Here is a 23,088-nt window from a genome sequence, read left to right on the forward strand (position 1 = left end):
TGAAAAACTGGCATTGCCAGCCCCCCCATCTCTTTAGATTTTTTTTAAAGACGACGGTCGGCCGTCGGGCAGTTTTTGTTCGTCGGCCGACTAAGTTTTCTCAGTGTTTTCTGCGCCGTCGGCTTGTTTTCGGCCAATTCGACATGTTGAATCGGCGTCGGAGCTCGTCGGTCAGTCGGGCCATATGATCGTTCTGATTGGCTGTTCAGCTGGCGAACCAGTGCGCAAGAAAGGCGCAGAACCGACGAGCTACTTGGCCATCGGGTGTCGAGCGTCGGCTTGGTGTGTCAAGGCAACTTTGGACCCAGATGCTGCCGACGTGAGCCGACCCTGCAGTCTGCTTTCGTCGCCACTAGTTTGTCGGCGTCGGCTTAAGTGTGCCTTAGAGATAAGATGAGTCTTAAAACTCCAAATAAAAGGGAAAATAATACAATCTAGATTTTTAAAAAACGATTTAGTAAGATAAATGGGTAGATTCTGAAAGAGATATAAAAACCTTGGAAGGACCACCATCTTTATAGCATTAACACGGCCGATTAATGATAAAGGCAAAAGCTTCCATTTTTCAATGGTGGATTTAAGGCTCTTTATTGCAGCACTAAAATTAAGTTTAAAAATATCTTTTGGATCTAAGGGAATAACCAATCGTAAGTAAGTGAAATGGTCACAAACAATTTTAAAAGGGACTCTAAAAAATTTGTTGAAAAATTATTGCCAAGGGGAACAAATATACTTTTATTCCAGTAAAAAATTTTTTATCAAATCTATTAGAGGTAAAGAATCGACATCATCTTTTAAGAATATATGCAAATCATCTGAGGCTTTACCACATTTAACTCAGTTCTTCTGATGTTTAGGAATAATAGCACCTGTACTCTACTTCTTCATTACATCTGGCAAGTTTATTTATATAAATGTGGAAGGTATTTTGTTCATGCATTCACATGTATCTGATCATGTAGCTCAGTAGAAGTCATTTTCACATTTTCATTTCAATAAATGCTTTTTTGAACTGGAGAGGAAGACTATGTTTTGACAAGTACAATGAACTCTCATTTCCAAAGCTCAAGAAAATCGTGTTCCATATAATAAGATGTATTTAAGGCAAAGTTAACAATGTAGTTTTAGTTGTTATCATAATAATAGAATTGCCCATTATTTAGGGTTAACATGTTTTGAAAGCACAGTGACAAAGTTCGAAGCTGGCTGGCTGTCAGCACGCTAAAACAGACTCAGAAGAAAACGAGCACTGCGTGGGAGAACTTCCGCAAAGGGCCTTGTATAATGCAACATTAGCAAGATTACAAAGACCCTACATTCATCCCTTCTGAAGTACAGTCATCAAAGCAGAGCTTCTGCAACAAATTCATCACCTTCTGTACAAATCTCACAACTATTGTTGACTTCAAATCATCAATGTTTCCTTTATAATGAATAACCTGTTGTTCATCTGTGAGGACTATAATGATACCTTATTGTAAATGTTAGCAAATGCAAGAACTAAAATGTACAATGAGCAATTTATCTTTTACAGTATTTATTCACCTTTGTTAACATTAGTCAATAAAAATACAATTGTTCATTGTTAGTTCATGTTAGCTCAGGTCCATAAAACAATAATATTAAAATTCATTTTCTGCCAGTAGGTGGTGTTTATGGAATGGCAGAAATATTACCCTGGTAATGCTTCTATACAAAGCTGCACTGTGCTTATTAAGACTACCTTATTAGGCGTTATTCGGAGGTAAGATTACAAAAAAAAATAATAATAACTCATCGTTCCCTTCAGAGATTCAGCACTCATATTTAATTAAATCATAACCTTTTTTCATCCACAAATTTAAGACCTCTTGAAATTATAATTAAGACTTCTCTTTCTCCATTTAATGCATTTAAGTCTTTTTATGGCCTCAAATTTGATAAAACTGAATTTAAGGATCCACAATGACCTTGAAAATAAGTTTCGTTATTGAACAGATATGCTTAACATCCATATTCAGTCGAATGTCTACACATGTAGGCCTGGTGTCTGGTAGACACGGCCCTAAACTGGCCTTATTTTGCAAGGCCAAACACCAATTAACACCAATTCCTCCATTACTTATTCAGACAACCCACTGACTAGTAGATCTTTGACTGTGCAGTTTTGCATATACCTATTTTGTAATAACAGAGTAATATCTGTTCATAAAGATTAAGAGATACGCTTGACCAACTCCTCTGACCTCATTCTTAATGATAAACTTGGAGAAGAAGAGCGTGTGAATAAATGACAGGTCACAGGCCAGCACAAAGCCAGCAGAGCCTCTACCTCCATACAGACTGATATCAAATGCCACAGGCAAAAGGTGATATTAAGCACATCTATCTCTGTCAAAGATATTCAATTACCACAGGGCAATTTCCTTATGCACACTGGAGAACTGGCCTGGTTGTCTGATCATGTAATTAAGTTATTTATCTGATATACAGTTTTCATAAAACAAACGATGAGGACATGTTCATGAATTTTCATTATGACAAATTTTATAGCATTTTTGCTTTCATTTTAAAAGCTCAGTGTAACCTTGACCCCATGTGAAATGCTGCTTCAACAAAACATCCTGTGACATTGTTCTCTTGATGATTATTAAAGTCAACATGAGACAGCAGTCGCAAACTACGTTACTTCCCTAATGTGACGAATAACAGGACATTCAATGACAAAACAGTGTAAGGCAGGACCTGAATTTGTCTGTGAGGAACTGATGCCTAAATTGTTATTTGGCTTTTAGTCAACATTATTCATGCCTAGTTGGTGTTAGTCGAAATGGAAAGTGGTTTCACCAGATTTCATCCATTCTTCAGCCTCCTAATAAACAAGGTAATGAAAGAATTCAATCCGCTCTGAATCAATGTCTGTTGTGATCTGCACTCTGTTAGTCTGTACATGTGTGTTTCCTTTTCAGACATCAAAGATATTGTAGCACCTGATGGCTGTTGGATGTGCAGCCACATAAGCATGTGTGTGTAAGAGCAGCTCAGGTGCTAAAATAACCTGGCACACATCAAAGATAGAAAGATCAGAAACGACTTAGTTTAGCTTGTTTATCAGGGGGTGGCGAGAGTGTGTGTGTGTGTGTGTGCATCAGTGCATTTCTACAACCTAAATGTGACTCCTTGGCATTTTCCTGAAAATGTCATTAACAGCAAAAGAGATGTGTGATGGGCTGGTGTGTGGAGGGGTTATTATAAACTCTGTAAACACAGCTGTCATTTTCCTATTGTCTCTCTCTGTGTATGTGTGTATGTGTGTGTGTGTGTGTGTGTGTGTGTTTAAGAGTAGACAGCTTCATTCATTATAATGGGAGCGATTTAGTTTTGACACTTTGCAAACATGCCACTTTGCAAGGTCCAAAATAAACGTGTGGCCAACTGAGAAAATTTGCCGGCCATGAAACTGCATTTTTCATTTTTAAAAACACACACACACACACACACAAAAAAAATTAGCACTGTGACAATGGAACTATTTGGCTTCTTTTTTCCTATATATTCACATGAACAGTGCAGGCAATTGTGTCACTCGCCGTATCGTCTATGAGATAAGCCAGTCTCCTTCAGTAAAACCGTACCTGTCACAAAGACATTAAGATTTGTACATTTCTTTGTATAAAATGAAGGGATTTGAGGCTTACAAGCGGTCCTGACAAACGACGACACTTTTGTAGTGCAAAACTGAACAAAAAAAAAAAAAGACATTCCTCACCAAATAAATGGCTGTGCAGCAGATGCACATAAGAAACTTTTTATAGAACAATATAATAAGTTGTCGGCAAATAGAGCTGATGAAAGTTACAGAAACTAAAATAAACTTTTTATGAGCAAGGGGATAAAGCAGAAGGATTGTTTGTGCCTGGCAAATTAAACTGCCGTCTTTTTGAGATCTGCAAGAAACAGAGTGTTCCTCCTACCTCTTTGAGAAGCCCTAATATTGCCAAAACCAGAAAAAGTCAACAAAAAATATAGGAACATTCACTCTGATGGCCTTTTTTAATGTAGATACAAAGGTATAAGTTTTGTTTTGAACCCAAGTGAGCTGCTGGGTTTCTGTCCAACTAGTTTGATGCACATTTTGAAAGTGTGTATGAAATCCTGAACGGAAAAGCTTGAAATGGGAATGAACTCGCATAAAAATGTAATGCACTAGGCAGAGTTTCACATTAGTAGAAACATGCATTAAAGTTATGCTGCATTAAAGTTTATTCACATTCACAATGACACATTTTTACCACTTGGCTGCCAATATGTTCATCGGTCAATTTAGATGTGAAAGCTTGATGTAACTGGTTCAAACACAAATATAGTGCTAGCTAGACAAAAACGCCATCACATTTCACCCACAGCTCGCCATTAGAGTGGGTCCTCGCAATCTGCCACAGCTTCACACCCAGGTAAATGGAGGCTGGTGACGTATTGGAAATAGCCATTTGTGCCATCATTATGTCAGCTGCTGCAGCTTCTCTGCAACATCTTCCTCCTTACAGCGTTCAATACCAATGTATAATTGCTCAAATACAGCAAATAAAACTCTCCCCCTCCAAAAAAAAAACAAAACAAGGAGGTCCTTCAGCTGCTCCATCATGACATGGTGGGCTTCCTCGAGGCAATGCACAAGACATAGAGCAGGAGTGTTTCATTTAAGTTCTGGTCCTTCATCCCGAGCAGAAAACAAAGTCAACTAAATTTAAAGTTTTAGCTGTCTTTCCTTGTATCTACAAATAATGTTCCTAATTTCAATAATATTATAAATTGCTTTTAAAATGCTTATCAATCATTCTAAATGTAAGTGAAAAAAAAAAAAAAAAGATTCACAAACCTAAATTATTTGAGTGAAGTGAAGTGACGTGACATGTGGCCAAGTATGGTGACCCATACTCAGAATTTGTGCTCTGCATTTAACCCATCCAAGTGCACACACACAGTAGTGAACACACACACACCGTGAACACACACCCGGAGCAGTGAGCAGCCAATGCTGCGGCACCCGGGGAGCAGTTGGGGGTTCGGTGCCTTGCTCAAGGGTCTCACCTCAGTCGTGGTATTGAAGGTGGAGGAGAGCGCTGATTATTCACTCCCCCCACGACAATTCCTGCCGGACCTGAGACTCGAACCCGTGACCTTCAGGTTACAAGTCCGACTCTCGATCCATCCCTGGGGATCAGACTCATGGCCTTGATGTTGCTAGCGCCATGCCCTATCAGCACTATAACAGGTGAGCAAACAGATATCGACTACTTTCTGTGGTTATACATATGCAAAAAGCTCACTGGATTTCAAATCAGATTAACATCATTTTGCTTTGTCCTTCTTCTTGGATTTCTTTGTACACTGAGATCACTGCAACAAATTCTAAGATTGCATTCACTACAAAGGATACATACAGTGCTACCTTATAATTTGGCAAAATAAAGGTTTCTTAGGAGGCATCAAAGTTAAGTTGCCTTTTGCTTTGTACCAAAACTCAAGAGAAAGCTCTCTAGATTGCAGAACAGAGTAAAACTGTGTACAGACTCAGGCAGGAAGACTCGCTGCTCTAATACTTTACCTAACAGCGAGTGACCAGATGGACTGGATATTGTTCAGCATCAAAGAGGGATGTCTGACACGGCTCTGCTATCAGCGGATGCACACAAGGGCTTTAGAAAAGGTTGAATGGGCCTGTCTTTTTGAAATGCTGAAGAGATTTGGATTTGGTGGAATGGCTTGTTCTATAAAAATCCTATAGCTGCCGGGCTGATCAACAACATGGTGTCAAAGTCGCTTAACATTTCCAGAGGCAGGGCTCCTCTGTCCTCTGTATAATTGCCACCGAACCTTTTGTAGAGCATAAAATAACCTTTGTGCTATTGATGTCTTACTCTATCTAAACTGCCTTGACACATTTAATCATGCTTTACTAATTCTTATTGACACATTTAGGAAAGCATTAGGCTGCAAGATTAATAAGCTGCATGATTCTTCGTTAATCGTACAGAATTATTATTCTGAAAATGAACCATATGGACAGATGGTGGATTTTAACATCTGTGGCTAGACAAAGTAAGAATGTTGTAAAATCAAGATCAAATAGACATCCCTGGAATCTACACTACTGCGCAAAAGTCTTAGGCAGCTAGTATTTTCACCACCAAAAAAGTAATTTATTCTATCTTTTGCTGTAGCGTGTCAGTAGGAAATATCAGTTTACATTTCCAAACATTCATTAATTGGTATAATCCAGTGAGATTTTTGTCTGACAGCAGCCAGAGATCTGATCTGATCATCATCCAGTCTGTCTGGAACGACACGAAGAAACAGAACAAACTGAGACAGACTAAATCCAGAAGAACTGTACGTCTCAAAATGACACACTACAGCAAAAGATAGAAATAACTTAAAACCCTTTTTTGCTAGTGAAAACACTAGTGGTCTAGGACTACTGCACAGTAGTGTAATTTATGTTATTATTTTCTCTGTATCTGTACATTATGCACGGCTGTGTCTGTAGATCCGAATACTCTTAATGACCTGCGTCATGTATAACACGTGTATATTCGGTTTCTGTCTGCCTGCCTGATTTCCTAGTTTGTCTCCTTGTTAACTCATTAGTCTACTGATTATCACACCTGTTCCATGTTTCGTTGATTATCATCCCTGTATATAAGCCCTCAGCTTCCTCAGTTCTTTGATGCATGTATTCTTGTCTCCTGTGTACCTAGAGTGATTTAAGTTTCTGAATTTATTATTACATGTTGTTTGAAGAGCATTACTTCTATGTATGTATTACTTGCCACACAATATGTGACAATGTACTTGATGATATAAATGATAAATTTGTCTAAGCCACACAATTGAGCATATTTCTCCACCAAATCTGCACTGCATTAAAGTAAATTAGACAATACAGAATGCAAACAGATAGGCTATTATTTAAAAATGTAAGTCGGGTGAACAGTCCTGCTATAAGTGTGCAATCCAATATATTTGATCTGTTAATGTTTATTTGTGTAATGCGCCCTGTGAGTGTTTATGGGATTCCTCTAGTAAAGGACAAAAATATTGTCATTCCTTCACTTTAAATACTCAGCCCAGAATGACAACAGGCCAGTATTTATATAATAATATTGCCACACTGCAAAATGAATTCTGCAGCAAATTAACACCTACAAATTAGAATAATTAAATAAAGATATCCTACAAAGCACTCTTGTCAAGCGTGTATAAGAACAACGCTTCAAATTTTCCTCTCAGATGTGCTCCATTCATTCTCTCTGGAAAAGGTCGTCTGTAATGACTGTCTCGGTGCAGATTTCATTGTTGTACATTACGCTGGTTTCAGGGTCGCAGGTATCCTCTTTCAAAACGACAGGCTGGAGGACACGAGGATAGCGGCGCATGTGAGGGATGCTCAGATGCCCAAACTGAACACAAGACTGAAATGATTAAATATACCTGGCTAATGGTCACACCAGCAATGTAACATTATCACAGCATTCTGGAGATCTGTGTGTAATGTACGAAGTTCAGAGGTTCTGCGTCACGGTGCAGAAAATGCCTCATTGCATTACAGTGAAAAAAGTCAATATCAGAGCAGCTATGAGAGACGCTGATTGAAAGCCCAAACATCATGTCAGCAGAGAAAATACATTATGCTGTTTAAATAGAGGGCTTCTGAGGACACTTACTTTAATACATTTTTAAACATATTGATGTGATTGATCGGTTGTCATGCAGGAACGTGGTGTGCATGACCTTTACCTTGCATTTGCAGAAAGATTGAACAATATTGGAAAAATGAAAGTGTGTTGTTGTTTTTTTTTTGCCAAGTAACCTGATGTGTATTTTTCTGATTTCTGCAGCTTTAATGATGCAATTGTAAGCGCCTCTCTCTTCAGTTTTGTTTCTAATCAGTCAGTGGCACATTGATGCCCGGCTTGTGTTTTCAATCCGGCACACCTGCGGAGAACCTCTCGTGTGTTTATCCTCCTGGGACCTGCTTTTGTCCTCTATAGAGGATTTGATTTTTTTTTTTTTTTTTTGTGTGTGTGAATTTGTCTGCGACCATATATGCCGCATTTTTACAGCCACATGCCTGGTGCATTCTGGGCTTATAGAGAAAACAACTGTTGGGGCTATGTGAATTTTTAATGGAGGCAAAGCCCATTTTATCTGGGGTTCTGCAGGTTTTATGAAGGTAAATTTAAGACCTTTTTAAGACGAAGTAAAGAAAAGGCATTCAATTGAAATGGAACACAAGACATCAATATGGTCTCTGAATGTACGTTTTGTAAGTCTTGTATTTTCCAGTGCGAATGGCTGAAGATTCTTAAATCAGGATACGTTTACTTGAGAAGCAAAATGACATACAGTGGGGCAAAAAGGTATTTAGTCAGCCACCAATTGTGCAAGTTCTTCCACTTAAAAAGATGAGAGAGGCCTGTAATTTTCATCATACTACTATCATCTCAACTATGAGAGACAAAATGAGAAAAAAAATCCAGAAAATCACATTGTAGGATTTTTAAAGAATTTATTTGCAAATTATGGTGGAAAATAAGTATTTGGTCAATAACAAAATTTCATCTCAATACTTTGTTATATACCCTTTGTTGGCAATGACAGAGGTCAAACGTTTTCTGTAAGTCTTCACAAGGTTTTCACACACTGTTGCTGGTATTTTGGCCCATTCCTCCATGCAGATCTCCTCTAGAGCAGTAATGTTTTGGGGCTGTCGCTGGGCAACACGGACTCCAAAGATTTTCGATGGGGTTGAGATCTGGAGACTGGCTAGGCCACTCCAGGACCTTGAAATGCTTCTTCTGAAGCCACTCCTTCGTTGCCAGGCGGTGTGTTTGGGATCATTGTCATGCTGAAAGACCCAGCCACGTTTCATCTTCAATGCCCTTGCTGATGGAAGGAGGTTTTCACTCAAAATCTCACGATACATGGCCCCATTCATTCTTTCGTTTACACGGATCAGTCGTCCTGGTCCCTTTGCAGAAAAACAGCCCCAAAGCATGATGTTTCCACCCCATGCTTCACAGTAGGTATGGTGTTCTTTGGATGCAACTCAGCATTCTTTCTCCTCCAAACACGACAAGTTGAGTTTTTACCAAAAGTTCTATTTTGGTTTCATCTGACCATATGACATTCTCCCAATCCTCTTCTGGATCATCCAAATGCTCTCTAGCAAACTTCAGACGGGCCGGACATGTACTGGCTTAAGCAGGGGACACGTCTGGCACTGCAGGATTTGAGTCCCTGGCGGCGCAGTGTGTTACTGATGGTAGCCTTTGTTACTTTGGTCCCAGCTCTCTGCAGGTCATTCACTAGGTCCCCGTGTGGTTCTGGGATTTTTGCTCACAGTTCTTGTGATCATTTTGACCCCACGGGTGAGATCTTCGTGGAGCCCCAGATCGAGGAGATTATCAGTGGTCTTGTATGTCTTCCATTTTCTAATAATTGCTCCCACAGTTGATTTCTTCACACCAAGCTGCTTACCTATTGCAGATTCAGTCTTCCCAGCCTGGTGCAGGTCTACAATTTTGTTTCTGGTGTCCTTTGACAGCTCTTTGGTCTTAGCCATGGTGGAGTTTGGAGTTGGACTGTTTGAGGTTGTGGACAGGTGTCTTTTATACTGATAACGAGTTCAAACAGATGCCATTAATACAGGTAACGAGTGGAGGACAGAGGAGCCTCTTAAAGAAGAAGTTACAGGTCTGTGAGAGCCAGAAATCTTGCTTGTTTGTAGGTGACCAAATACTTATTTTACCGAGGAATTTACCAATTAATTCTTTAAAAATCCTACAATGTGATTTTCTGGATTTTTTTTCTCATTTTGTCTCTCATAGGTATACCTATGATGAAATTACAGGCCTCTCTCATCTTTTTAAGTGGGAGAACTTGCACAATTGGTGGCTGACTGAATACTTTTTTTGCCCCACTGTAGTTTTAGTAGACTTGGTTAAGTGAGTGATAGGCTCAGAAATTAGTTTACATTATATGCATTTGTCTGATTGTCATGTTTCTTGTAAATAAAAGTCTCAGTCTCAAAATTCAGTGACTGTTTGAAAGTAGTTTTTAATTTTTTTTTTACTTATTTAAGAGTTAAAAAAAAAAAAAAAAAAAAAAATCAAAATGCACATCACTGCTTATTCAGATCTGAATGACCTAGCGTGCATACAGGACTTACAATCATTTTTATTTATGGGACAAATATGAAATTTGGTACAGTTGTTGATATTTCTATGATGTAAATATGTAATGTAAAAATGTTTATAATAGTATAACAGACTACTTACATAAAACACATAAATATCAGTTCTCGCTCTATATCTCCCAATGTTATATCTTGGTAAGATGATATTTTAAATGCTTAGTTTGATGATCAAAGCTGTAGTTTTTATTATGGAGGCAAACATATAATGCAATGCAACACAATGATTGAGAGATCAACAAATAAACCTTCCTCAAAAGTCCGATGATCATATTTAACATTTTTGATCATGTTGATAATTAAGTGACCTTAGAAATTTGTGTATCAAATATAATACAGTAGGCTTTACAGGGATAATAACTCAGTCCTTGTGTCCTCTACAGAGGCATATAATAAAGATAAAATGTTTTGATATGATAATAATAAAATATAATACATCTTAGACTTTACTACAAATAAGATTTTTTTTAAATTGTGAAAATGTTTTAGCAGTTACACACGACAAATGTATATGATGTTTGTGCATAATTCATAATTCATGTTGACTTCATACAAAACAAAAAGTCTGTTATTGGCTGAGAGCTTTGTCTAGATTTGAGCTGCTAGATGGCTCATGATGACTCAATGACAGTTTAGTTTTGTGTGCACACACCATTTAATACCACATTAACCATGGATTATTACTGCCAGAAAATGAAATGCTTATGAGGAAGCCTGAATGAACCTAAAACAAACCCTCTTATTTACTCTTCAGCTCACTGCAGGTAATTATTTTGTGGCAAGCTTACATCCAGCCTCAATTTCCCCAGACCTTGCATTTGCAGTCAGACTGTATTTCTCTTCTAGCAGTTTGTGTTTGTGTCAGACTCACCCCTATAGGCTGGAAGATAAGACCATCAACTTCATGGCTGACCTGCGAGGTGAAACTGCCCTCCAGGAGCTGTGAACAAAGCAAAAGACACTGAGAATATATAATGTGTATACATAGAACATGTAGCCTATACGCAGAGACGCTCTCCAGGAAAGGGCAAGACAGCTGAAAATCAGTTTCTCGTTAAACTTTGAAAAAACAAACAAAGTTTCCAAAGCAGATTTCCCAAACACTCTCCATCTGCCTATGTTTGAAAAAAAAAAGATAGCACAGTCCCAAAAGTCAAGCCACTGAGTCAGAAGTTGACATGTCAGACTGCTTCCACAAACACAAGAGACGTTTCGAAAGAGCCACTGAGCCACAGTGTTTAGTCTTTTAGAGGAAACCAAAATATGAACGGCTCACTGCTTGCATATTAAACTGGGATTTGTGAAAATATATATATAAAAAATGTACATTTGCATGCAAAAGCATTTGTGTCTGGCTAAACTCATCATAAAAAACGTGAGGAGTCTAAATACTGTGGCACTAAAATAACATCGCGCTGTTTGTTTGAGCAAGGGTGGAGCTGGGGCTGTCTGATCAACCAATGACAGTGCAGTATGTAAGCCTCGGTGCCTTAAAGGGATAGTGCACCCAAAAATGTCTTGTATAACTCATAAGACTACTGTTCATCTTAGAAATACAGATTAAGATGTTTTAATGAAACCGGAGCGACATCAGTTCAGTATACCAAAATTCTGACAGCTGAAAAAGTTCACTTAGAGCTTGTAAAATTAATCCATATGAATAGAGTGAATGGTCATGTGACATGCGTTTTCGGTTGTGTAGTGTAGACGGAGATGTATGGGATTCACGAATCATTTTCATGGATGAGGATATGAATTCCCTGTACCTTCCACAGTTATTCAAACAGCGAATAAATTACACAGAGAAAGCAAAGAACATTATGACTGTTTTCAGTCTGGCACGCGATTAAGCACTTTCAAAAAACTCCCCTTGTAATCAGTAAAGCCGTCTATACACTGATGAATGAATCGCTTACTTACATCATACATACATCTGCACTTGTTTATGATGAGAGAAAAGCCTGTCTCATCTGAACGCCTCTGATTGGCCATTGCATTCATAAGCTCATGTGTGATTGGTTATAATGCGCAACACTGTAAAAACACGGAAAAAGACTCATGGTGCAACACTGACCAGATATAAATAATAATAATAATAATTCCTTACATTTATATAGTGCTTTTCTAGGCACTCAAAGCGCTTTACATTGTGTGTGTGTGTGTGGGGGGGGGGTCTCCTCATCCACCACCAGTGTGCAGCATCCACCTGGATGATGCGACGGCAGCCATAGTGCGCCAGAACGCCCACCACACACCAGCTTACTGGTGGAGAGGAGACAGTGATGAAGCCAATCAGCAGATTTGGGGATTGTTAGGAAGCCATGATGGTCAGAGGCCAATGGGCCATCCTGGGATTTTTAATGACCACAGAGAGTCAGGACCTCGGTTTAACGTCTCATCCGAAGGACGGTGCTTTTTACAGTATAGTGTCCCCATCACTATTCTGGGGCGCTAGGACCCATACAGACCACAGGGCGAGCGCCCCCTGCTGGCCTCACTAGCACCTCTTCCAGCAGCAACCTAGTTTTCCCAGGAGGTCTCCCATCCAGGTACTGACCAGCTCAACCCTGCTTAGCTTCAGTGAGTAACCAGTCTTGGGCTACAGGGTGACATGGCTGCCGGTACAAAGTCTTTTATTTAATGCTGCAGTAGAGAATTTTCATTTCAGCTGTAATGGATTTACTTTAACTGTGCAGCGGCACGCTTGTAGACTTTACAAGCAAAAACCGAGGATAGCGCGGATATTACGTCATTGATAGGCGACCACGATCATGGAGGAAGAGGGACGAGTCAGTTTTTAAAATTGGAATTTCTCTGGACTTACAAATCCTTGGGAACTTTTTTAATAACGAAAGTACACAACTGCATGAAATATTTAACACTGTGCAAGTAGTTTTTGGAAATTTTATTACAAAAATCTTACATATTGTGCCTTTAAGAGATTTTATTTAGACTTTATTCACATATAAACAGAGAGCACTAGGAGTGTGACGGTAAGGAAATTTTCCCACTGGTTAATCGATGTGTGACAACATCGGTAATATCGGTATCACCGGGGAGGGGGGGGGTGATAAATGAACTCTGACCCTTGCTGCTGATCCGTGGTGCTACTGTCCTTCGGTGTGCTGCATTGAGCAGCTGCGTTCAGTTTTTAATTGTAGTGTCTGTTCTCTAACTGAACAAAATTATTTTTATTATTATAACAAAGTTTTGGGTGAATGGATAGAAAACTCTCAGGTTTCATCAAAAATGTGTTCTTTTTTTTTGTTTTTAAGATGAGCAGAAGTCATGTGTTTGGAACAACATGATGTTGACTAACCGATGACAATTTTAAATTTTTTGGGTGAAATGGCCCTTTAAATGCTCGTGAATAATTTAAGGTTACATGAAATGTGACTTGCAACCCATTTTGCTTCCATAATATGATGCATTTTCCAAGAGGTACTGGATATTCAATGAGAAAAATGATTAACACTTTAGATTTGGGAACACATATTCACTATTAACATATTCTCAAACTCCTTATTTGCTTATTGATAGTAAGTTATTGTAGCAGTGTTATTAGAACACTAGTATTTTCAGCAGCTAAAAAATGGTTTGCTGAAAATACTAGTGTTTTAATAATTTTGGCCAACACTGTATATTTAGGTATTGGTTAGGAATAAGGGATGTAGAATATAATGCATCATTAATATGTGCTTAATAATTACTAATAAACAGCCAATATTCTAGTAATATGCTAATAAGCAACTAGTTTTATAGTAAATAGTGGAGTAGAGACAAAAAAACAAAAACAAAAGTGGTTTCAGAGGTACAGCAAGCAATTACACATTTAATTAAAGATACAAAGACAAAAACATAATTTAATCATTGAAATAACGTGCACGGATGAATCAACAATAATACAAGAAACACATAAGAAAGTAAACAAGCTCAGTTTTGATTTCACTTTGACTTTGCGGAACATCCTTGAGAAGTAGCGACCAATGGCATATGTAAACAACACATTATTATAGTGAAGTGTACAGAAATCAAAAATGCCTCTCTCAAACAACAGAGTGAGTTTGAGCGAGAGGCGACGGAGCTCTTATGTTTGCATTAGAGCAGCTGCTGTAAATGAATTCCTTTCTAATAAATGTTTCAAGACCTTGAGCCCGTTTGCGTTTAAACGGATCTCTGGCGTCAATGTTCGCTACACGACTCAGACGAGGTCTCTCACCCTGATACCCTGCTCAATAAAAAGACTCTCGACTTCTTTCATTAGCGATAATCTGTCCTCAGCTGAACGTGGCACTCTTCGACCTTACTCATGATCCACAGGGACTGTGTTATATTAGCGCAGCACACGGGGCTACAGTGGCAAGTCTTAACAGAGATTTCCTTTCCATGACTCTAATGAAGCACGACCCTCCACTCCACATTAGCTGCCTTATTTTCTCATTTAATCTCTGAGAAACACGTCTGCGCTCCTGCTGAAAGAGCCTTGGATGCTGTATTAAAATTCCAGTCAGTCAGGCAGTCTGCTGCAAACAGCATCTTTCATGCCTAATACAGCTCACCCTCAAAGCTCTGAGGAGCAGCAGCCCTCTCCACACGAGCCTGTACCTGCACAACTCACAGCCTGTTCAGAGAAGTGGCTAGTTAAAGCCACGTTTCCATATCCAGCCCCGTTTAATGAGGACATTACGGCTTAATGAGATCATTAACGCCCGTTAAACTCTTTCAAAGTCGTGTCTGAGATGAAACGATGGCGGTGCAAACGTGTGGGAAGAGTCTAAACCGCTGAGGAACAGGTTGTTCGTGTCGAAACCACCGCTGCCTTTCAAATCCCCCTCTGTCGTTCTTTTGTTCCTATTTTTTCATTCTTTTTTGTTTGTTCACTCGCTCTTTATTTTAGATTGTTCTTTTTTTATTGTGTTATCTTTCATTCATTTGTTCTTCCTGTATGCCTGGTTCTCTCATTCATTCTTTTTTTGCTTGTCCATTCTCTTCCTCTAATATCTTTTTCTTTTCCAATTTTTCTTCTGTTTTCTGTCATTCTCTTTCATTGCGTCATTTTGTTTTGATTTTCTTTTGTTCCTTTTTTCATTCATTCCTGAACCTATTCTGTTTGTTCCCTTTCGTTATTCCTCCTTTTTTAAATGACCTTTCTTTCCTTTAATCATTTCGATTTTAGGTCTCATTCTTGCATTCTTTCTCTTGTTTCATCTCAAGTCTTTCTTTTAGTCATTTGTAATCTTTTATGATTGTCTTGCTCATTTATTTGCATTTTCTGTTCTTTCACTTTTGCGTATTTTGATTTCTTTCATTAGTTCCTTCATTATTTTTCATTTTGTTTATTGTTTGTAGTACTTTCTATCATTCTGTCCCTTGCAATTTTTCATTTTTATTTATTTATTTTGTTTTGTGTGCTTTGTCTGTTTTATTGAACACATTTCATTTGTTCTCTCAAATCAAAAACTGGTCACAGTTGCATGATATCTGCAGAGCAGAGAGCCTGACAGTTGGTCACATTACTGACAATCATGCGTGATTACAGCAACGGCCAATCATGACACCGACAACACTGAGATTCTGCATCTATTCATGAGCGCTGAAGGACTCTTTATTTCCAAGTAAATATATTTAAGCTGGATGTTGACTACAGTTAAGTTGTATTAAAAAAATCCCTAAAGTGACTGCTTTAAAGGACGGTAAATCAGAATATTTATGTTATTATAAAAACATATGCCATGTTATTATTAACATCACTATTTGATGTTATAAGATATAGAAATAAGTTTAGTAACACTTTGTACATAGTATATTAATGTATTAACAGTAAACAGATTAACATGCATTAACTAATAGTTTGCAAATGATTTATAAATACTTTAGTAACGTATACTTATCATAAAGAGATATACAATGTTTTGCCTGAAACACTGAAATCTTTCTATTGTGCCATCTTCATGAGCTGCATTCAAAACAAACACACCCTGCATCACAATTTGCATACTAACCATCCTCTCTCAAACCACAGCACTGGAAACAGCAAAGCGGATGCTCTAGTCTAGTCAGAGATGAAGCGCTTCAGAGCTGGCAGACTGGGGTACGAGAGCGATGCCGCTTCATCCGGTTTTAATTGTTTTTAAATGTCACATAAGTTTAATGGTTGAGAGTAAAACGACTTCATTTTAATGTGGATAATGTCAGAAGGAAGGAAGGAAGAACTGTATATTATGTGAATAATAATAACAACGTAAGGAGGATAGAGAAAACGAATTGAGAAGTATCAGAATGTTAATGCTGGCAGGATGATTGACAGGCCAGTTTATGGTGACATGATGCATGTAATTATAACTCAGTTAGTGACTGGATATTTATGTCTATCTCACAGATGAGTTTTGTTGTAATAAATGGCATTTTAATGAAAAACATTGTTTGTGCTGCCTGGGCTTTAATGCAATGAACACAATGGCTGAAAAATGTCAAAACCACACAAAAGGCATGCATTTGTATTCATCAGACACCTGAATATATGATAAACACCACAAATCAATTCACTAATGCACAAATAATTAGCAAACAAACATGCCGTTTTGTATTTGTAACTAAATGCATAAATAAATGCACAGCAGTTTGCTTTTCTGTTCAAATTCCACTCTTAACTTTTTTTTTTTTGGTTTTATTTACACTTTCAATCACTCATTTACTTCTTTTGGTTATTTGTTTTCTTTCACTCCTTTTTATTATTTCTCTTTTGTGCATTTTGTTTTCTTTTATTAGTACCTTTTTCATTTTGTTCTCTCTAAATGTAGAGCCATTTTCATCTGAACTCTGTTTAAATTTGCCTCTCAAGCTTTTAAAACAGTGTGCATTTCATACATTCATCATATAGTTATGTCACACTGACCACAGCGCATTATCATTCACAAGCTGCCGTTTATGACCTACATACCGGCGTAAATGAAACGTGTCCTGCATATTACTGGCCAGTTCATGTTTTGAGAGTCAGTCCTAAGGCTGAGGAGGCCGCTGAAGGATTTTCAAGAGGGATGAAGACAAGAAGTGACACCGCCGTACATGATAGCTGGTGGAGGCAGGATTCATATCTGATGGAATTGTGAGAGACCCAACGAACTCTTAGACAATAGTTCTTTGATCCTGACTGTAGTCTGCAGTTGAGATGTCATTCTCCACCGATTACTGATGGGAATCTTTCTCCGCTCCTCTATTTTCCACTTCCTGTCTGCACATCAGATGGCTGGAGACCTCAACAATGACACCCTCTCAGTTCTCAACAGCCTGTCATTATGACTTCATTCTCAAAGACTTCATGCTCGGATCAGACCCTGAACAAGACAAAGCCGAGATGCACACACACACACACACACACACGCACACACACACACACACACACACACACACACACACACACACACACACACACACACACACACACATACACACACATACACACACATACACATACACACACACACACAAGCTTGGATGTTCAAGGCACAGAGGAACCAGACTAGAGGAAAACAGACTTATTCATGTTGAACAATGAACAGAGAATCAAATGCGGTTATGAAGTGGCTACTGGTGTGAACCTCTTCTTGCTGGAAATTTCTCAGAAACCATAGAGCATGTTAATTTCACAGAAAATGATCCCACTTATCGTTCATGGACATGGAGCAGAAGAGCACAGCTCATTGGCTGATGTTCCTGATATTGAACTGTAAGGGTCTTTGTATGAGAGCAGGAAAAAGGTCTTATTGTGGGGGTTCATAGAGTATCTGTAAATTACAGGTCTGAACAGCAATGTCTAATTAAACCATACAGAAATGGTCCTGACATTTTGCATGACATTTATTTAATATTACTTGATGATAACATGTTTATAAACATAAATGAGCCCTGTAAAATTAGCTATATTATATTTCAGGAAATCCTATGAATGTACAGTGGGTACGGAAAGTATTCAGACCCCCTTAAATTTTTCACTCTTTGTTATATTGCAGCCATTTGCTAAAATCATTTAAGTTCATTTTTTTTCCTCATTAATGTACACACAGCACCCCATATTGACAGAAAAACACAGAATTGTTGACATTTTTGCAGATTTATTAAAAAAGAAAAACTGAAATATCACATGGTCCTAAGTATTCAGACCCTTTGCTGTGACACTCATATATTTAACTCAGGTGCTGTCCATTTCTTCTGATCATCCTTGAGATGGTTCTACACCTTCATTTGAGTCCAGCTGTGTTTGATTATACTGATTGGACTTGATTAGGAAAGCCACACACCTGTCTATATAAGACCTTACAGCTCACAGTGCATGTCAGAGCAAATGAGAATCATGAGGTCAAAGGAACTGCCTGAAGAGCTCAGAGACAGAATTGTGGCAAGGCACAGATCTGGCCAAGGTTACAAAAAATTTCTGCTGCACTTAAGGTTCCTAAGAGCACAGTGGCCTCCATAATCCTTAAATGGAAGGCGTTTGGGACGACCAGAACCCTTCCTAGAGCTGGCCGTCCGCCAAACTGAGCTATCGGGGAGAAGAGCCTTGGTGAGAGAGGTAAAGAAGAACCCAAAGATCACTGTGGCTGAGCTCCAGAGATGCAGTCGGGAGATGGGAGAAAGTTGTAGAAAGTCAACCATCACTGCAGCCCTCCACCAGTCGGGGCTTTATGGCAGAGTGGCCCGACGGAAGCCTCTCCTCAGTGCAAGACACATGAAAGCCCGCATGGAGTTTGCTAAAAACACCTGAATAAGATTCTCTGGTCTGATGAGACCAAGATAGAACTTTGGCCTTAATTCTAAGCGGTATGTGTGGAGAAAACCAGGCACTGCTCATCACCTGTCCAATACAGTCCCAACAGTGAAGCATGGTGGTGGCAGCATCATGCTGTGGGGTGTTTTTCAGCTGCAGGGACAGGACGACTGGTTGCAATCGAGGGAAAGATGAATGCAGCCAAGTACAGGGATATCCTGGACGAAAACCTTCTCCAGAGTGCTCAGGACCTCAGACTGGGCCAAGGTTTACCTTCCAACAAGACAATGACCCTAAGCACACAGCTAAAATAACGAAGGAGTGGCTTCACAACAACTCCGTGACTGTTCTTGAATGGCCCAGCCAGAGCCCTGACTTAAACCCAATTGAGCATCTCTGGAGAGACCTAAAATGGCTGTCCACCAACGCTACCATCCAACCTGACAGAACTGGAGAGGATCTGCAAGGAGGAATGGCAGAGGATCCCCAAATCCAGGTGTGAAAAACTTGTTGCATCTTTCCCAAAAAGACTCATGGCTGTATTAGATCAAAAGGGTGCTTCTACTAAATACTGAGCAAAGGGTCTGAATACTTAGGACCATGTGATATTTCAGTTTTTCTTTTTTAATCTGCAAAAATGTCAACAATTCTGTGTTTTTCTGTCAATATGGGGTGCTGTGTGTACATTAATGAGGAAAAAAAAATGAACTTAAATGATTTTAGCAAATGGCTGCAATATAACAAAGAGTGAAAAATTTAAGGGGGTCTGAATATTTTCCGTACCCACTGTATGTACGCATTCATCTATCTGTCTGTCTGTCTGTCTGTCTATCTCCTCCACAAATAGTTTTCTGAATTCTGTTTCATAATTTAAAAGGGTCATCTGATGCCCATTTTCCACAAGTTGATACTGTATCATTATTTAGGGTCTTAATGAAAAGTCTGTAACATACTTTGGTTAAAATTTCTCAAATGGTAGTGTAAAACACCCCCCTTTTTACCTTGTCAAAAACAGCTCTGTTCCATAGACTGTAAAAAAAGATGGAGGACGCATCTCCACTTCCTTCCACTAAAGAAAAGTGAAGCCAACGCATCTCAGTATGGCCGTTGCCATCTTGAGTAAATGGCGTCATTTGGAGCCAGAGTCTGTGCAGTAGAGATTCGTTTGGAGCCCGAGTCTGCTCTCTTTGGCTTCACTTTCAGGACTTATGCAGCACGTTTGCTCTGTTCACAACAAGCCGTTTCGGTGTATGTCCCTTTAAATGCCAATGAGCTCTGCTCACCCCACCCCTTTCTTCCGTGGTGACGAGCTGTTCTCATGAGACTGCTTACTGTAGCTGCATTTAATCGCAGAACTTGCTAACTAGCACATTATTAAGGAAAGGCGATTTGCAAAGATTCATAAGAAACCCTTATACTCACTTCTTCTGTAGGTGAAGCTGGATCACGAATGATTCGCGCAAACAAAGACGAATTTAGGTAGAGGGGCGGCGCATTCCCTTCAAAAAGAAAAGTAATCCTCTGCGTCTTCAGCGGCTCAGATTTCGGGAGTAAATGATGACTGATATATTCATTATTACATCCAACACCTCAATCGCTTAGGATTCATTCTTGTCTACATCTGCTCCAGCATCGAAACAATGGCAGACTGTTTCCAGCTTACTCGGGGCGGGTCTGTGTTAAAATGGCTGTGTCAGTCAATAGTCGTGGGAGGGGCCTGTGCAGAACTACGCCACTCTGCCAAGAATATCAGAACAGCCTGATCTGAGAAACTGATCATTATTATTGGGGATTTAAAAAAGGCACAGGGTGGATTTTATCATTATAGGGTGGATGTGTACACACACTGCCAACACACATTTATGTTCAAACAACATGTAAAAGTTAATTTTGCATCCGATGACCCCTTTAATACAAATTTATAATCAAAAATGGAGTCTAATGAAATGAGTTCATAAAACTTTTTTTTTTTTGTCAAATAAAGTGTTGCAAAACAAAACTTGTAGACTGTCTGAATTAAAATATGGATGAAAAATACCTTGGTTATACTATATTCCTTGAAATACAATTATTATTGCTACTTTGAGAAGTACATTTTACTTTACAATAGTAATACATTGTATAATGTATTTCTTCAAATATAAACCAAACTTTTATTCGGTGGTTTGCAGTAAAGACCTTTGAGTTTCTGTTTGTAAATGATATCATGATAGTTTTTCTCTATCTCATGAAATGGTGAAATGCTGATGAAACGACTCTCAGAGCAGCTCTGGAGATGAAATTTCATCTGTTCATGTCCTCATATAGTTACATACAGCAGACGCTGAACACACCACGAGCGCCATGTGTGCTTGAACATACAGCAGGTAAAATAAGTATTGAACACGTCACCATTTTTCTCAGTAAATATATTTCTAAAGGTGCTGTTGGCATGAAATTTTCACCAGATGTCGGTAACATACAAACACATACATACAAAGAAAACAAAACAAATAAGTTCAGAAATTCAGTTATGTGTAATAAAATGGAATGACACAGGGAAAAGTATTGAACACATGAAAAAAGGGAGGTGCAAAAACGCATGGGAAGCCAATCAGTAATTAGAAAGCAATCTTGCCCCTTATTAGTGGAAATTAATATTAGCTGGTTCAGTCCCAACACCTACAGTACCAGGATGATGAAGATGAAACAAGGGTGGACATTTCAGCAAGACAATAATCCAAACACACCGCCAAGGAAACTCTCAATTGGTTTCAGAGAAAGAAAATCAAGCTGTTGAAATGGCCAGCCAATCACCTGACTTGAATCCAATAGAAAATCTATGGAAAGAACTAAAGATCAGAGTTCATAGAAGAGGCCCGCAGAACCTTCAAGATTTGAAGACTTTGTGTTTGTGTGGAAGAATGGGCCAAAATCACACCTGAGCAATGCATGCGACTAGTTTTTCCATACAGGAGGCATCTTGAAGCTGTCATTACATAAAGTACAAATAAATTTCAGTAAGCGTGTTCAATACTTTTTCCCTGTGTCATTCCATTTTATTACACAACTTAATTTCTGAACTTATTTGTTTTGTTTTCTTTGTATGGATTACTTGCGTTGTTACCGACATCTGGTGAACATGTCATGCCAACAGCACCTTTAGAAATATATTTACTGAGAAAAACGGTGACGTGTTCAATACTTATTTTACCCGCTGTATGTGTAGTCAACAAAACTGTGTCGCTCATTCACAGAAACACACAGAACATGCTAACTTTTTACCCGCACACACCTGAGCATCTAGATGTAAATATAAAAAGTTACTCATAACTTTATTATTGATGTTGCAGATTTATTTTTTGACAAATATCAATAACAATTCATCGCCCATTAGCAACGTGCCCTAGTATTGGGGACAGACGTGTGCGTGTTAAATGAGCTGAATCTTTTCTCCTGGGAAATGAGGCTAGAAATGTTCAATAGTTTTTGAAGCCACAGCTATGCCAATTAGAGCTGAAGTCAAGACCAGACTCCGATCAATAACCGATCCCCTAAGACCGTCAACAAAACTAGACTCCTTACGGCCTACATACAGAACCAGAACAAGAACTGTCAGTCCAAATACAAGGATGTCCATTTTAATGAACTGAAATGGGCACAATATAGAATAAATAGTCAATATCTAGAATATATTTGTCAATTGTCTGGAACCTTTGAACTGTCTGTCTATGGTGAAAACAGCACCCAGACTAATGCTTGGTGTAATTATTATCTTCAGCACGTTGGATATAGACTGTGATCACTGACTAGCCCTCGTTCCCGAGCTGCACACAAACATCAGAAGCATCTTACACTTAAAGAGGTCATCGGATGTCCATTTTGATGATTCTTTAGGGTTTTAATGAAAAGTCTATAACATACTTTGCTTAAAATTTCTCAATGGTAGTGTAAAAAACACCTTTTTAAACCTGTCAAAATCAGCTCTGTTTTTAGCAAGCCATTTTAGTCCTTGTCCCTTTAAATGCTAATGAGCTCTGCTGACCACGCCCCTCTCTTCCGTGGGGTGACAAGCAGTACTTTAGATGCGAAACTGGCTAACTAGCAC

At 38.8% G+C, this 23,088-nt stretch overlaps 1 protein-coding gene across 1 annotated transcript in view; it reads right to left on the reverse strand.

The window, feature by feature from the left end:
- rngtt (RNA guanylyltransferase and 5'-phosphatase) overlaps positions 1-23,088 on the reverse strand; it is a 123,861-nt gene that overhangs the window by 37,071 nt on the left and 63,702 nt on the right. The window contains exon 12 of the mRNA XM_058755475.1: positions 11,109-11,177. Within this exon, the coding sequence (XP_058611458.1) occupies positions 11,109-11,177 (69 nt within the window). The remainder of the gene's footprint in view (positions 1-11,108; positions 11,178-23,088) is intronic.

This window comes from Onychostoma macrolepis, chromosome 20 (genome assembly GCF_012432095.1).
Source record: "Onychostoma macrolepis isolate SWU-2019 chromosome 20, ASM1243209v1, whole genome shotgun sequence".
Classification (NCBI taxonomy): domain Eukaryota; kingdom Metazoa; phylum Chordata; class Actinopteri; order Cypriniformes; family Cyprinidae; genus Onychostoma; species Onychostoma macrolepis.